Source organism: Taudactylus pleione, unplaced genomic scaffold (genome assembly GCF_031769625.1).
Source record: "Taudactylus pleione unplaced genomic scaffold, aTauple2 ptg001302l, whole genome shotgun sequence".
NCBI lineage: Eukaryota > Metazoa > Chordata > Amphibia > Anura > Myobatrachidae > Taudactylus > Taudactylus pleione.
Genome location: NW_028285702.1, coordinates 281,407 through 299,420, shown reverse-complemented (window position 1 = coordinate 299,420; position 18,014 = coordinate 281,407). Strand labels below are relative to the sequence as shown.

General features: G+C 43.0%; 1 protein-coding gene across 1 annotated transcript in view; it reads right to left on the bottom strand.

Moving 5' to 3' along the window:
- LOC148443319 (uncharacterized) overlaps nucleotides 1–16,256 on the bottom strand; it is a 168,803-nt gene extending 152,547 nt beyond the window's left edge. Inside the window, exons 1-2 of the mRNA XM_088462976.1 lie at nucleotides 16,188–16,256; nucleotides 2,830–2,959 (exon numbers count right to left, since the gene is read on the bottom strand). Of these exons, the coding sequence (XP_088319102.1) occupies nucleotides 2,830–2,959; nucleotides 16,188–16,227 (170 nt within the window). The 5' untranslated portion in view covers nucleotides 16,228–16,256. The remainder of the gene's footprint in view (nucleotides 1–2,829; nucleotides 2,960–16,187) is intronic.
- Between the last annotated feature and the right edge of the window lie 1,758 nt (nucleotides 16,257–18,014).

The following is an 18,014-nucleotide window of genomic DNA, read 5'->3' as shown; positions in this document are numbered from 1 at the left end:
CAAGTGGGTCGATGTTACCCACTGCGCATGCGCACGACGGAGGGAGCTCCATCGTGTGCATGTGCGAGACCCGGCGAGCGAAGGACTTTCCTTCGCTCGGAGTGTCTCACCAAAGGGGGCGTGCTGTCGATTGTGACTGACAGCACGCCCCCTTTGGTGGCAGTGCCGGGGGCGTGCCTGCCAGACGGAGGCGTTCCTATGTTGGATGCTCGTATATGCTGTGGGTGGTGACCCACAGCTATACGAGCATCCAGGAGGACGCTCCATTTTAATGGAGGTGGGCCCTGATTCAGAGCGAGCGCTCTGGTCAGAGCATCCGGCTCTGAATCAGGGCCCAAGTGCGCAAAAAGAAGAAGCAGCTGGTGCAGTTAATATTCAGAAGAGATGCCCTTCACCCTCAAATTTTTATCCACATGTAAACAAACGAATACCACAATTCCAGTGCTATGGTTTACAACAATACTGATATCCAGCTGTTTGATGGGAACTGCATCTTGCAGAAATCATCAGTTGGAGAAATGATTCAAAGGGTTATCCTTTTCTTGGTGAAAATATGGAGGATGATAATCCCATATACAAAAAAAGAAAAGTGCATATAGTGCAATATCGTTTAATCATATAAACATGACATAAGGAAAAAACAGGTGAACACAAATAGTAACAATGATTTTCAATCAAAAGCAGATGCTGATAAAAGCACAAAGGTTTAGTGTGAATATCACAAGGAATCCCCAAACGGCTGGAAGACAACAATTACCAGATCATGGAGTGTACAGTTAGATTGGACGGGGTACTTAAAAGACTGAGGACCTCATTCAGAGTCGGTCGAAGCGGCCGCACGGTCGTATGGGAAAAGGGGCCGGATATGCAAATGATTCCCTCGGAAGTTGCGTCCCTAAGTTTGGATCGGTAGCTGGCCGACCAAGGGGAGGAAGCGGCCGGAATTCAAAAAAATACGCCCCCTTCTCGTACACATTGCACGTCATCTCCGGGCATATAAGGATTAATCGAGACCATCGGGAACCATCAGAACTGGTCGTAGAGCTTAAGGTTGACCATACCCTCTCTTAAGCTCTACGATCATGTCAGTGTAAAAACCTCCCATGTCACATGTGCCATGACGCTACTTTGTTAATTATGCACTCCCATAAACTGTATGCACTCCCATAAAACGCCGTTCGCATAATTAGGCACGCCTGCGTTCGGATCTCCACTCCCCCGTTTTCAAGCACCATCCCCTGTTACCACCCACAAACGCCTCAATCTGTCACTCAAACTACCGACCTGGCTGTGTTCAAGGAGAGAGAAATTTCTGATCGTAGCGGCAAGTTTGCGCACGCGCATTGCAAACTTTACGCATGCGCAGTATAGCGAACATCGGTGGCGTACGACCGTGCGGCCGCTTTGACCGACTGAATGAGGTCCTGAGTCCCATACAGGATCAATCTGACTTTGACCTTGAAAAAGACCCAAGCTACAGGTCGAAACGCGTTGGATACTTGTTTCTTCACGGACCACATGGGACGACGAGGTGCGGATCTTCTAAGGACGCTGGTGCTATTTCATTCCAGCCCTGCACGCTGAACTGTGGCATTGCTACATGCAAAGGAAAGACCATACTTTTGCCAGCTACACTCCATGATCCGGTAATTGTTGTCCTCCAGCCGTTTGGGGATTCCTTGTGATATTCACACTAAACCTTTGTGCTTTATCAGCATCTGCTTTTGATTGAAAATCATTGTTACTATTTGTGTTCACCTGTTTTTTCCTTATTTCTCCAACTGATGATATGAGCAGCCTAGTTCTCCGCCAATCATAGCCATAAAATAGCTACTGCGCATCAGCAAACACAGAACACTGGGGTGCACATCATCAAAAAAGTCAGTTGCAACATTTACATACATAGGTAAACAAAAAGTAACCCTCTAAACAATAACAATTATAATAAAAAAAATAATAAAACAATAATGGAAAAAATACATAATAAATAAAGAAAGAAAGCTCATGGAAGTATAACGTATAACAAAAAAATGCTGCATAAATCAGCCTAATAGACAATGTATAGAAAACAAAATCATGCATGAAATACTATATAAAACAAAAAATCTCCAAATAAACTAAAAACATGACAAACTCAAATACTCATTAAGGCTATTTTTTGTTTATTTTTTGTTTACTTTAATGTATGTACATGTTGCAACTGACTTTTTCGATGATGTGCACCCCAGTGTTCTGTGTTTGCTGATGCCAAGTAGCTATTTTATGGATATGATTGGTGGAGAACTAGGCTGCTCCGATCATGTACGCTGTTAGCTGTTATACTACGCGGACATGTCATTGTACAAAGGTCTGACAACTATATTATGCGGACATCTCAACATACTTTATTTATTTACTATGGTGTCCAGGTTACAGAGAATGCACAGTGCTGTTGACTGTGCATTCCCGAATTACGCGCGTGCATGCGACGTCGCTGTGTGTGACATCATGATGCCCGCCGTTCGTTGGTGCTGCACTGTCTGTTCTGGCGGTTTTTCTACACTGGGATTGTATTTAAAGTAGGATTGTATGTGATTCTGTATGTATGTCTTGACGAAAGATGAATTAAACATGCATCTTTAAGCATGTTACTATAATTTATTTATCTGTGGAAATGCTGCCCATATTGCAAGTTTATATATACTGTATATATATATAGAGCAATCCAAGTGTGGCACCTAGCGGCCTAATAAAGACACTAAACGTGGGTTTCTATTTCAGCAACGTTTCGGGCTATAATCGCCCGTCTTCAGGCTACAGATATCAAACTTTAGGGCATACAACATTTACCTTAAATACTCGCTGTTCTCTGCTCCAGGCGCCGGGCTCCGACGTTCACCTCCCTCATCACACGTGGTACTTCCAGTAAAACCGGAAACACCATCCATGCTGACAGGCTGTAACCATGGCAACCGGGCACCTGTGAGAAGAGATCATAACAAAACAACATAAACAAATGCAAAGCATTACAAATGTGAAACTAATCACTATCTACAGTGTATATAGTTAAAATCCAGTATTCATAACCGTACTTTGGAAAATCTGAGTCTAAACATAATTAGGATGCAAGCACCCATGAACTATGTCAAATCTATAGGCTCACTAATATTAAGGTACATAGCATAGAACATGGTCACTGTCCCACATATATTAAACAGTCTTATAATACATAGATCCATATTTCTAAAATAGCAATCTATTATCAATGTGATCCTCAAAAAAAGACACCACAATTAAGTACATCTTTCAAACCTCTAGGTCTGATAGTGTCTAAATGGTGTATCCATTTTGCTTCCAATATTAAAAGTCTTTTGTTCCTATCTCCACCTCTGCCATTATCCGGTACCTGATCAATTATCATGTGTCTAAAACTGGACAAATTATGTTTGAGTTCGGCAAAGTGACGGGCAATAGGTTGTTCAGACCCTTTTCCACTCAAAGCTGATCTAATGGCCGAACTGTGTAGAGCCATGCGCACCTTAAAGGAACACATGGTCTTCCCTACATAGCACAGTCCATAAGGACACTTCACTAATTAGACAACGTGGGTGCTAGTACAGGATAGTCTGTGTCGGTTCTCATATTTCCGACCAGAGTGGGGATGATGAAAGTATTACCCACAATCATGTGGCTACATGTCAAACATCCCATACATTTATGACATCCATTAACCGGCCTACAAGTTAAACCAATTACTTTGAGTGTCCAGTTACATCTGAGTGTACCACCCAGTCTCTCAGGTTTTTTCCTCTTCTGTAGCAAGATCTGATTTCAGTGTTTCTAAAACTTTGAAGTTCACGATCATTGGGTATCACGAGCCATAGATTTTTACTGGTCTGCTGTATAGCGCTGTGTGCCATATTATAGGTATGTACCCAATTAAGGGTCTTCGTTTGAATTGATTTTTCTTTCTCTATCATATTTTCCCTGTAAGCCTCTTGACCCTCAATAGTTGTGAATTGGGTAAACTGTCAATCATTGGTTGTGGATGAAAACTATTTGCTCATAGGAGGGTCTTCCTGTCCGTAGGTTTTGTATATACTTTAGTGGACACTTTGTTCCCTGTTACACTAATATTAATGCCCAGGTAAGAAATCTCCTCCAAGCTGGTCTGATAGGTGAACTTAATAAGATGTTCCATTCCATTAATGCCCTCTATTAGCTCTTCCAATGCATCATGTCTACCACTCCAGAAGAGAATCACATCATCTATATATCGTCGATAGAACAAAACTTTGTCTCTGGATTCCCTTTTGAAGATAAAACTCTTCTCCACCTTTACCATATAGGCATTCGCATATGTCGGGGCAACACGCAAGGTCATGGCACATCCACTTTTTTGGACATAATATTGGCCATCAAAATAAAAGTAGTTCCTCTTGAGGGTCAACTCTAATAGCCAAATAAAGAATTATATTGGGGGACCTCTATACAGAACATTGTTGGTGATTAACTCTCAAACAGCTTCTATACCTCCCTCGTGGGGAATGTTAGTATATAGGCCGGATATAGCTAACATACATATCCTGGTGTTAGAGGGGATATTGCCCAATTCCATCAGACATCTCAGCAAGTTGATAGTATCCTTCAGATAGGTATCTCCCGCCTGTACACAGGGTTGGAGAAATAAGTCCAAATAGCAACATATCTAGGTATGTGGACTTTTTTCTCCAACCCTGTGTACAGGCAGGAGATACATATCTGAAGGATACTACCAACTTGCTGAGATGTCTGATGGAATTGGGTAATATCCCCTCTAACACCAGGATATGTACATTAGATATATGATCTTTACTGTGCCATCAAGCCAGCACCTTTGTCAAGAGACAATCTCTTGACAAAGGTGCTGGTGCACCAAAACAGCTGTCAAGACCATGGACTATGTCTGTCATAAGGCTCTATGATTAACCAGCAGATTGAAGAAACACTGATGAGTATTGTTATATACTTTTATACAAGTTCACAGCTGTTGGCTTAACGGCACAGTAAAGATTAATGTTTTGTACTTTCCATGGAGTTCTGGTACTTTATCCTCTGTCTGGGGTAACCTTGCTTTCTGGTTGCACCAAGTGGATTGCTCTTTTATAGATATATATATACACACAATATATATGTATATATATATATATATATATATATATACACACGCAATGGGTAAAATAAGTAATGAACACATCAACATTTTTCTAAGTAAATATATTCCCTGTGTCATTTCACATTATTACACATAACTTAATTTATGGACATCTAAAGTTTGATTTCTTCGCATGTGTAGATTGCATATGTGTATATTAGGGATGTGCAGGCTCTTATAGGTTCGAGTTTGCACGCCGAGTTCGGATTTTTCCCTCCAAAAAAACGGAACTCAGTAAGAGGCAGAACGTCATCTTGCATGGACAAACATTATCATTCTTGGACTTTGTCCAGGAATGATGATGTTTGTCCATGCAAGATGATGTTTTGCCTCTTTCTGAGTTCCGTTTTTTTTGAGTGAAAAATCCGAACTCGGCGTGCAAACTTGAACCTATCCGAGCCTGCACATCCCTAGTGTGTATATATATATATATATATATATATATATATATATACATACACACACAGACACACATACTATATATGCACAACACAAGGTGCGGCACTCCTGACAATGCTAAATGACAGACACAATGTCATTTATCATTGTCAGGAGTGCCACACCTTGTGTTGTATGTATCTTTTTGTGAGGGCAAAGTTATCATATATATTAGTGGGGTGCCGGATCCCTTGGATTAATATATATATATATATATATATTCAAATGAATCCTTTGGGCCAGCTTGAATTTCAGCAGCAGTTGGATCAAGTGGTACTTTAGGTATCGTGGCCCTTTAAACTGTCCTGTTAGAAATGGGAGATACGTAAACAGTACCTCTGCAGGCTGGGACAGGGCACACAGGGAGCAGAAAGGTTAATCTTTCATGGGAACAGGCAGTTTAAGGATTCCATCATGAAACACAGCCCAACAGAGAGTCACAGCCTCTCGGTTACATACCCAGGCAGCTGAGAGGGTCACTCAGTGCCAGAATAATGATCTATATTCATGACAGAAGGCTGTCCAAGAAAATGTGGAACTTCCAAGAAATTTTTTAAATCCATCATCTGCTTCTGATCTCCATTATCTGACGATGAATATTTAATGTTTCCACAAACTGTTTTTTTTATCCATATTTAAACTTGCAGAGTCAACTAAGATTGTTTTGTCTTGAAAATGCATAAAATGCCATGTAGCAAAGTCCCATACTTCAGGATACGTAATACCTGAGACGGTTAATACCAGCAGCATCACAGCGTAAAAAAATATTCTGTATTTATTATATAAGACTTTCAGGTAAGGAATGCAGGAGAAAGCCTGCAAGTTCCAACATCTCCTGTAATCTGCCATTCCATCATTGTCTGAGAGCTCAGTTAAGTGACTGTAAAACAGTAATAATAATTCAAAAACTTGATTTTTTTTATTTAGGAAAACAATACATGGGGGTGAAATCAGGTGTTTGCAAAAACTTCTTTCTATTTTTACATTTGTTTAGATTAAAATGAACTCTGCCCACTTCTCTTAATGTGGGTGATTTAAATCTATCCCCTTTTTTTAAAGTAGACAGGTGAGCTGTGTTTTATCATCTATCTGCCAAAAGAAAAGGGAAAAAACCAACAGTATAATAAGCTTAAACGTATGTGGTAACAGTGTGGTTTGGATAGAATGCAGAATGTGCACAGATAATTGAGTAATTCTAGTACACACTTCTTAAAGATTAAATGATTGTTATCAGTGAGTAAAACAGATACAATGTATTGTGGTAGAATTGTGTCCTTTCAACATGTATTTATCTCTAACTGTTTTCTGCTGAATAGGTTGTGCTATAATATGTAAAGGCAAAACACCCCAGCCAAGAGCTGTTATTTTATAACTTAGCAACGCATCAAAATAACACACAAGTCGTTTTCTTTTTTTTTATTCACTATGCATGAAACGAACAACTGCAATGAGCCGTTTATACTGGTACCTACAGAGGCTTGGCCAGAATTAACAAAGCGCAAATCCTATATGTAAGCTGGGAGAAGAGAGCTGTTTTAGCAAGTTGAGTTCCCATCCGCCTGCAGGCAGCATGATGAGAGAGGCTGAGTGTGTTTGATAGGGTATCATGATCTATCATACATTTTATTTTGCTTGTGTATGTGGTAATTACTTAGCAACTAAAATCAAGTCCAAAAATATTATGAGAGACTATTAACGCATTCCATTCTTACTGCACCAGAGCTTTCATGGTCTGTTACAAGCTTGCAAGCTTTATTATTCTTTCAGAGCACATCCGTCACAATGCATTGAAAAGGAGGGCACTTTTTGGTTCATTTGTCGGCATACAGCACATTCCCATAGGAATAGAGTGATTTCATTATTTCAGACTTAACTGGTTGGGCATCATTTGGAGATTCTTAGGGGTAAATTTACTAAGAATCGAGTCTGATCGAGTTTTTTTTATCTCAATTAGCATCACCGAAACTCAGGTGATTTTCCCGTTTTTCTTCTTGCAAATTTATTAAGAAGTGAGTTTAGGTGAAAGTGAGTTTTCCAATTGTGAATCAGGTCGAGATTTAGATGAGATTACTCACCTGAGATTGCAGCGTTTTCTTTCTGCAAAACTCCCGAGCAAGCAGCCTGCACATATCAATGAGATATGTAAAGGCTGCTTGTGTGTTGTACCTGTAAAAAACTGGTTAAATGTTAAAAAAATAATTACATAGGGTCCCCCCCAAAAGCATAACCAGCCCCGGACTGCTCAGCCAGTCCTGGTTCCAAAAATGACGGGGAACAGAAATGGGTAGGGTTCCACCGTAATATAGGAACCAGCATCTGGCTGCAGAGCAAGTGCTGGTTTTAAATATAGGGGAAACAAATTGCAAGGGGTCCCACTATACCCATGGAATCTACATGGAGAAGTTGACAGACCAGCTGGGCACAGGTAAGTATGTGTAAGTGGGTAAGGTGTATGTTAAAAAGTTTTACTGTATATGGTGTGTGTATTGTGGTTTTTTAACTATTTATTTTACAGTGGAAGTATGGGTGCCAGCCGCCTGCTGGCACTTGTAGTTCTACAAGTGCAAAGGGGCAGGCATGCTGGTACCTGTAGTTCCACTGTAAAATTCAATATTTTTATAATATTTAACACATTATTACCCCTCTACCCACAGCCCAGGGGTGCAGGGAAGAGACCCAGACTTCAGACCAAGCCTGGGGTTTCAGAAGAGAGGGACTCCTTCTTGTGGGGGTTCACACCTCCCCTGAGATCCCTGGCTTGAACGGACCGGTTTGGGGTGTGAATGCTTTGGCCATGGAGACTCGGTAAGAGGGTCTCCTGGCTGTGGCATTACACCCCAGTCAGTTTGGGTCTGGTGCTGGTTTTAAATATAGGAGGACCCCTTAGCAATTTTCTCCCATATATTTAAAACCAACACTGGCCCTGCAGCCAGGTGCTGGTTTTCTAAATTATGGAGGAACCCTACTCGTTTTTTTCCCTGTAATTTTTGGAACCATGACTGGCTGACCAGTGCAGGGCTGGTTATGGATTTTTGGGGGGGACCCTTTGTCATTTTTAAAAAAACAAAACACTATAAGTACATATGCAGAAACATACAGAAATCACAATGATCTGTGTATTTTTCTGGCAAATTCCCAGCTCAGGAGGGTAAGTGTTTGAAACTTAAATTTCTCTGCGAGCTTGCTCTAACCTCACCCGAGATTCAGATCTCGAATTTTAGTAAATTTGCAAGCTGCATCTTTTCATTCCGAGTTTGCCCAATGGTGAGAATATTCGAGTTTGCGATCTCACCCGAGTTTTACGAGTGAGATTAAAGAAATCTGTCCCAAAATCACCCGAGTTTGTCTTTAGTAAATTTGCGAGATGAAAAACATGCCTAAACTCACCTGACATTGTCATCTCGACCAAACTTGAATCTTAGTAAATTTACTCCTTAGGGTGTATTATTAAATGTCAAATTAATAATCTGTCTTCAGGACCTTACAGGTGCTGCCTTATACTTTGTAAATGGGTGTTTTGGCCCTATTGCAGAAATACAAGTTGAGCAGCCTTCACAGGGTATGAGAACTCCTGGATGTTTAGCACTTTTTATCTCGACTGGCATGTTTCTGTTGATTACACCCACCAGGGCCTCGTCAGGCAGGACGGGATGATCTAATGGAGGCCACGTCTAGTATGGGCATGTTCGCACTATTGTGAACACATGCACAACCGGACACAGATTCCTATGTGCTTAAGGGGCCTATTCATAATCACTAATGGGCCCGTTGCACATGCGGAAATACAGTGGTTTAAGCAACAGGCCCATTTATTACTATGGGCCCAATCGGACGCCTATTATTCAACAAACTCCATAAAGTGTAAGTTTTTGGGTTTTGCTTGTGGGAACTAAAGGCATCTTTAGATGGAGTTGATTCCTGGCGCCCCGCTCTTTTCTAAGGGAAGATTGTTCGGAGTTCTGAAAAGGGATCCAAGTGGATCCCTCCACCGCCTCACCAGTGACTGGTCTGTGGCCATGTGACATCAGGGGATGCAGTAAATGAAAAATGCATTAAAAGCCCAGTTTACCGCATTTTCCATATGCATCATTCTCCTGGCCTCTGGGCTCCGATGCGGAGGGTAACACCAGCTTTTACCGCATCGTGCTGCTATGAGGGATCCCTCCCAGCATGCCCCACGGCTGCCGCGTCACTCTGCACATGTGCAGATAGACTCCTGTGCAGCAGAGATCGCAAAGAGCAGCTCTTATCGGAAGAACTGTCCTTTGCTGTACTGATCGCATATGTTAGTGCATATGCGATCAGTACAAATGCGATGTCCAGCGGTAAGTATTACTGCATCCCGCCCCTGGTCACACATACGCACAAGTCCGGCACAGAGGTGGTAAGTATCAATTCTATTTCAGTAACAGTCTTACTGTTCGTGGGGATAGCTGCTTTTTGGAGCAGCTGTCCCCACACTGGAGCAATGCTGGATTGCTCCAGTAAGTAAGCATCAGCCATCGCAACTCGCCATCCAACCCCTGATGATGCATAGGCCCCTAAGAAAGTTGCATTATTTGCATGTTGTCAAGATAAGGTGCAGATACCAGATAATGATGGTCCTCAGCTTCATCGAACCACTTGTGATTGGCTATTGCGCAGTGTCAGACTGGGGCATGATGGGCCCACCGGGGGAATTCAGTTATAGGGGCCCATACTTCAGAGGGCGCGTGTGGCCAGCCTTCAGAGGGCGCGTGGCTAACCATTAGAGAGAGTATGATCTGGGCCCCTTCAAAATATATATATAAAATACTGTTAGATCATGCATGATAATGTACCAGATTAATAACAGCAATGCATTGTAGAAAATACACCATAGTCCTGTGCAGTATAATGTAATATATGCATAATGTATCATTCAAAAGCACAGTCTGTAATCTGTTTCCTAGAGGAGGGGTGGCCCCTTAGGAAGTGGGGCCCACCGGGGGTTTGCCCTGTACCCCTGTTGGCCAGTCGGTCCCTGCTGTTGCGAATGCTTTGCTAACACTGATTGGTGCTCTCTTCATCCCTCAAGCACAGATTAAGGGCTCTATTTACTACAATCTGCATATTGAATGCAGATTGTAGTGTGATATTATCGACTGAATTCGCATTGCAAATTCAGGCAATATCACAGGGATTTACTACAAATCTCTTGCAGGGACAGAGCTTGCGATAAAGCTCTGTCCCTGTGAATCCCCTCCGCACACTTATCATGGTATTTGTGCAAAAAATACAGTGACAAAGTGCCCGCGCATGTGCTGACCGGCCGCCGCTGCTACCCCCCAGTGCTAAGCCCTGCCCCCTGGTGCTAAGCCTCGCCCTCCACGATCATGGACACCCCCGCCACCCCCCTCCCTTAATAGCACTTACCTGCATGATCCGGGCCTCTGGTGATGTCCTCCATGTATCCGGTCAGGTGATATTTCATACTGCACTGGGACACGATCACCTGATGACCGGGCAGCAGTGCATTATGGGAGACCAACTGACCAGAGGGGAGACATCACCGGAGGCCCGATCACCAGTCCCTGGAGTCAGGTAAGTAAAAAAACATTTTGTCAACTTTTTATTTTTTTTTAACAGTATTCAGCTTGCGGTCTGTTTAGACCACACAGCTGATTACTGGGACCGACTCCCGGCTCTGCTCTCCCCGTTAAAGCGGAGCAGGAGTCCGGTAACCTGGGGAGACCCTGGATAACGCCACCTCCAGGTGGCGTTATTATCACAGGGCCTCCCTAGGTATTTTTTTCACAACTTATTTTTAGTAAGTTTGGCCAGATCACGTTTCCCTTTACAATTATAGGAATGTGATCTGATTACTAAAAATAAGTGATACTTAGGAGTTGGAGTGGTATTTTACGAATAACTATAGGTGATACTAAAATAATGTGAAAAGGGTGTGAAAACACCCTTTTTCACTTTATTTTAGTAAAAATAATGTTAATAATAGAGCCCTATGCCTTTGTGTACATGCTTAAGCAAAACTTTTGTTTTACATACAGGAAAAGTTGTTTCTGCTGCATAAAAGAAGTATAGTTTTTATTGATGCCCAACAGCAAATGTGTTTATTGCAGGAAAAATAAATAGTTAAATGATTAACAACATGGGTGCAAGTGAGACATGAAGTGTGCCTGGCATGAAGTAGACGCATATGCTACTGTTGCCGGCCAGAGCGTTTCTTAAGATATTTATCACTCTGCATTTTGTTGCAATTGTGGCTTTTTGTAATTAACACAAACTGTGCCTGCCATTTGGGAGCGATGGCAGCAAAATCTGCATCAGAGCCAATATATCTGCCAGCAAGAGTGTACCTTAATATTCTAAGACTATCTCAAACGGTAAAGAAAGTAAGTTGCCTTCTATTTCCTATGAAGCTGGGACTTGTAGGTCAATGGAACTGGATATGTACAGTTTGCCCAGTATTACACTATGGTAAAGACTTTTTAAACTTTTTCTTTCCATGAACCAAATAAATTATAGAAACTTTGCAATATTTTAACCCTTTTTAAAGTGTGCGAAAGTTAAAGCAGCATTAAGCTGACATTCACATATAGAAACACATTATTATTAGTAATTAGCTTCTTTTCATTTCCACTTTCAGTCCCTGTTAAGTGCTGTATATCAAGAAATAGTTTTCTTCCTTGACTGAGTTATGACCTGATGTCTGTGATAACAGAGGCGAGAACAATGTGGACAGGATAATTATCTGCAGCAAGTCAGGCAAGTCAATATAAAATTATAGGGAATTCTTCTCACCAGCATTGTCAGATAGTGTTCCTAAGCATATTATTTACACTCTATCTGACAATACAGATATGCATTCTAAAAAGCTTTCAAAGCTGACAGGCTTCATACACCAGCCAGCAGGACGTCATTCCCAATATAGAGGCGGAACGCAGGTTGCAGCGGGCCAGTAAATATTTGCTCACTTGTGGATTAGTTGATCAAACAGATGAAGTCATTGATTTGAAATAATTTGCAGACAAACATTGGATATGTTCTTTTTTTCGATTGTACACCCATCTCTTTGTTTCAAGCAAAACAAAGCCAGCTTCCCCTTTCACCTGTTTGTCATTATAAAATGTATTTAGCTAGGCTAACAATGCGCCAGACTGAGGGTGGGGCTAGTTTACCAGTTTACATTTAATCCTTAAAGGTCCTCTTTTATTACTAGTGCATTTCCTTCTAGTACTGTAAAAAATCAGATTTAGTTCCAACAAAAGACCCCTACCCACATACACTCAGGTCTATTTCAGTTTCTAGGAAACTGCTTATTTTTAAAGGGGAATTATTTAGAAACCTTTATTGTTAAAACTTTCTGGGTAACATTTTAGAAAAATAGTGCACAATAAAAAATATGCTGATATCTGTAGCAACCAATCAGATTCTAGCTCTCGTTTTTCTAAAGCAGTTTAGGAAATAAAAACTACAGGAGCACCTGATTGGTTGCTATTGTTAACTCATTGTGACATAAGGGGAGTAGACAAGTGGCCTAATTCAGAGATGTATGCTATTCCGATGTTTACGCAGTTGAGTGAATATCATCAATCTGCTCATGCATCTAAGTTGCACAGTGCATCCAACAAGGTACATTGGGGTCTATTAATGAAGCAGAGAAGAGCCCAGTTTAATTAAAATCAGGGCTCTTCTATGTTTTGTGCAATTCATGGAGCAAGTTACCCCTGAGAAGTGTATTACTTCTCCAGGGGCACCCCCGCTCCATGCCTACATCGCATCACCATACTTTTGTATGGTGAATGCGATTCATAGTTGAACGGAAAGCTCAACTTTCCGTTCCTCTCCTGCTGAGGATGGCTTAATCTGTACCTCAAGCCAAACAGAGCTGGGAAGCTGCATACTTCCCTGCTGTCTGCCCGGTATCCAGTACTGGCTCTGCCCCCTTTTACCGGCATCCTTTGCAGCAAGTCTGACCTGACATGCTGCTCTCGGATGCCGGCGCATGCGCAGTGAGAATACAGACATGTCAGGCACCCGATATGTCTGTATTCTTACTGCGTCCAGGGATCGCAGATGGGCCGCACACCGTATCAAGATGTCGGAGAGGTAAGTATACAGCAGGGATGGGGAACCTCAGGCCTAGGGGCCACATAAGGCCCGCAGAATCATTTGGTCTTGCCCTCTGAGCTTTTTTCTGCTAGTCTCATCTGGTTAGTAGGGTGCCGAGAATGGAGCGCCCTTGGGATGCTTCAGACGGTCATACTGCTGCCCTTACAGCTCCCTGGAGCATCATCAGGATGCTGCAGGCATTGCTGTAATAACTGGCGATGGTGGCCTCGCCCTTGTGTGACGTCACACAAAGGGGGCGTGGCCTGCATCAGATCCGTGATTAATGTTATATATATAAAAATGGCCCTCGGCAGCAAAAAGTTTCCTCACCCCTGGTATACACGAATAGCTACTAAACATCACATCAATGTGATGCGATATATGGTGATGTTTATCATGAGCCACTTCATGTTCTAGATGAATAGACCCCATTTTTAGTTGCTCGCAGTGACTATTTACTTGCAGTGTGATTGACGTTCAGGTATCATTTGGGGGAGGTAATGGGGAGTGGCGGCAAAGAACGCAGGCGTGTCATGACCATTTCTAGGGGATGTCACAGCCTGCATCAGTGATCCCGTAAGCAGTGAAAGTGGCTCCTGCGTCTCAGTACACTTGGTCACTCTGCGCTACCATGGGGCTACTCAGAAGTGCGGTTATCAAAGGATGTGCAACCGATGCTGCATCTTTGTATGCAGATGCCTGGATTGTAAAGCTGCATGTGGACATCTCAATACATTCCTCAACATTTGTAACATTTGGAAATCTTTGCACAGCAGCTACGTACAGGATTGCAGCTATGATGGCATTAGCATACATCTCTGAGTCAGACCCTAGGTCAGCAGTACCTATGCTACCCATCAGCCCATTAATGAGACAGGAACCTCCTCCTGTTTAAACAGAATAAATGTAATGTAGTGTTCCCTCTAGCTCCGGCGGCAGGCAGGGCGCCGGAGCTAGAGAGGGCATCTGAAAAGGGGGCGTGGTTATGGAAAAGGGGGCGTGTCTATAAGACGCGTCCCCTTTTCGTCATACTTGGGGGCGTGCCCGGCGCTTACGGACATGCCGGGCAGCCCCCAAGCGCTGCAGAAAGGGAGAATAGATGCCGGGCGCATGCGCCCGGCGTCTATTCTCCGGCGGTGACCGGGTCACCGCATGTTTGTCCACCCGCGGGACACTGCGTCCCGCGGGTGAGAACGGCTCCCTCAGGCTGTTAGGGTAGGGCGCTTTTTGCCCTCCTCCTGGAGGGCAGGGTGCTTTTTGCCCTCCAGAAGGAGGGCAGGGCGCCGCGCCCCGCTAAAACAGCCTAGCGGGAATGCTAGTAATGTAATATACTGCGCATGTGTGCAGTGGTGTTACATCCAATGTTGCTTGGGGGAGTAAATTTGAGGTCAATATATGAGCAAAGACTCACAGTCACAATCTGTGCCATAGAGCTAGTTCTGCTTGCACCCAAAATTGTGTCAGCACAAGTGGAATGAAGCCAAAAGCACAGTGGGTACCACACGGGGCACACTACATAGTATTGCCCCCTCTCAAAAAGGATGCTTTTGTAAAAGCCTTGGAGTGCAGTTTAACACTTTCCTGCCTTTCAGTAATAATCTAAAAATACATTTTGTTATACATAATATGATATACAGACAGTAGTAAAGCTAAATAAACAACAAATTCACAATGCAATTATAAAAGTAAACATTGTCCTTATTAAACCTTTGACGTTTACTTAGCATGCGTACTGCAGAGGCTGCATTCACTACCTGCACACACAGAGTTCGCTGGTAACACGGAAGGTCTCCGGGACACATAGCTGGCAGTAGCTCTTTTCTATTGTAACCTGTTTAGCAAGAAACAACACCTTCTAGGTAAACACCACTAGGCAAACAAGGAACGTCTGAAGCTGAGGCCAAGGCTGCTGTATCTGGGATCTTTCCAAATGCTTGAGTCCAAGTGAAAGTTAAATTACAAAAATGTTAAAATAAACGTAAAAAAAAAAAAAGAGTACTGTGTATGACTTCTTTGCATAGACGGGCTGCAGTTACATTACCGACGGCGGGATGCCAGCCGTCGGAATTCCGACAAAAGAAGCCCGACCCGGGACTAAAGATAGGTGTCGAAATCCCGACTCCTATCTTTAGCCCCACTCTGAAATCCCTACAGCCGGCATCCCATACGAGGGTAAGTCGGGACAGGTTAGCGTTAGCCATGCGGTGTGCAGGGGGTTAGGTTTAGGCACCCCCGGGGGGACTTAGGCTTAGGCACCACCCCGGGAATGTTAGGGTTAGGCAGCGGGGAGGGGGGGTTAGGCATCACCGGGGGGAGGTTAGGGCTAGGCAAGGAGGGTTAGGTTTAAGGTGTGGGGAGGGGGAGTTAGGTTTAGGTACCCTTGGAGGGACTTAGGGTTGGACACCACCCCGGGAGTTTTAGGGTTGGGCACCACCAAGGGCAGGTTAGGGTTATGGGGAAGACAGGGGAGTGTCAAGTTACTTACCAGACCCAGTCGGGATTGTAGCTGATTGGGCTTTCGACATCGGTATGAGAACCCTCGGCTATTCAGCCATCAGCATTTCATACTGATTCCTCATGGGGGTACCTGGGTGCACAGGCACACCCTAATGTCGGGCTCCTCCCACTAGCAGGGCTAGCAGCTGATTCATATCTCTGCTGGGCAGGTCTGTGCCCTGGAACTCTGTATGGTGGCAGGGCAGTCAGATGCGCTGCAATTCATAGGCTATGAATCATGAATAAGGTCCTCCCCCAACGCTCTGTTTGGTGGGCAGTGTGAGCCATCACAATGTCACATTGAGGCCGCAATACAGGAAAAGGAGCAGATCCACCGTCCTCTATTGTCTGAGGCGAGCCTGTAGAGGGAGACGCCATCGCCATGAGGACACCAACTTGGGATGCAGACAGTGACAGACAGCTGCATAATATGGGGGTGAGACGTATGGGCATATAATTAGCTATTTTTAATTATAACTAATAGCAAGCTACAAATATATTTATGAAAATTAAAGTGATTATTTTTTATAGAACCTTTTTCCTTGTGTTTCTTGCATAAGAATATATTAATTAATCCTGCTATTTTGTGCTTACTTGAATAATTAGAAAACACTTTTAGCTTTCATAAAATGTATTATTAATTTTATATCTATTAGTGAGAAATTGTATCTATTGCTTAGCTGATTTTTTTTCTTTTTCAACTAAATTATCCCCTCTAATTATTAAGATTAACTTGCAGGGACAGTGGTAGAGAGAACAGATGTCCTTCCGAGTTACATCCTGGCCACACCGGAGGAGTCTTTCACCTTTTCGATAAACTCCACCTTAGCTTCTGACACTGTGCATGCACACAGTGTCACTTACCAGAGGCAGTCAGAGGCTGCGGAAGAGGGGTCAGAAGATATCTTCTATGAAAATGCCTCCATAGGCATAAAGTGGCTAATGTCATCTGAGGATGCTGTTAAAATACATACAATTGTGATAAATACACCCAAAAGGCGGTGCTAGACAAACCCAATAGGCGGTTCAAGACACGCCCCTCCGATGGTGCACATCCTAACAAAACATGCTCCACACACCTATGATTCTATGGGAGCCTGCTGCTCTATTTACAATTTGAATACACATGTGGGTCACCAGATTAAGCAGACCAACTTTACTGTACTGACAAAAAGTGATCTAAGGTGGGTCATTCTGGGGCCCTGCCCATGCACTAAACATCAGCTGCTTTGACAATGCCAATGGTTGTGTGGGAGCTTCAGATGGCATAACCTACTCTCCAAAGAGCATAATAGTGGCCCTACTGGTGATGCACATGTTCTGTGCCTGTAAAGTCTTGACTGGGACTTCAGAGTGCATGTCTTGAACCTGTAGATGCTTTTGAGAGCAGAGTACAGTAGGTGCCTTGAGAGAGAGAGTGAGGGCCTGGGAGGGGATGAATTGGCATTACCAGGCTCCCTTACCCTCTGGACCCCATGGCACATGCATTACAAGGTAACAGTGAACTTATAAAATTGACTATCCATGACACGGTACACTATGTAACATTTCCTCTATCTTAATCTTTCCAAATCTTCATTTATTACTTAATATTTATAGTTACTGTAGATTAACATCCTCAGTTTCCTATAATGCATTAGCCACACATATAGTTCTCCAAATGTAATAGAATGTGGCTTGCTTTGCAATGTGTTATAGTGTCAAAGTGTATTCAGTAACTTTTAGGGTCCCAGCAATGGTGTTGGTTTAACTACCACTAGGTGGCAGCAAACAGCACAGTCATACATCTTGAAAGTTTCAAGCCAAGTAATGACTT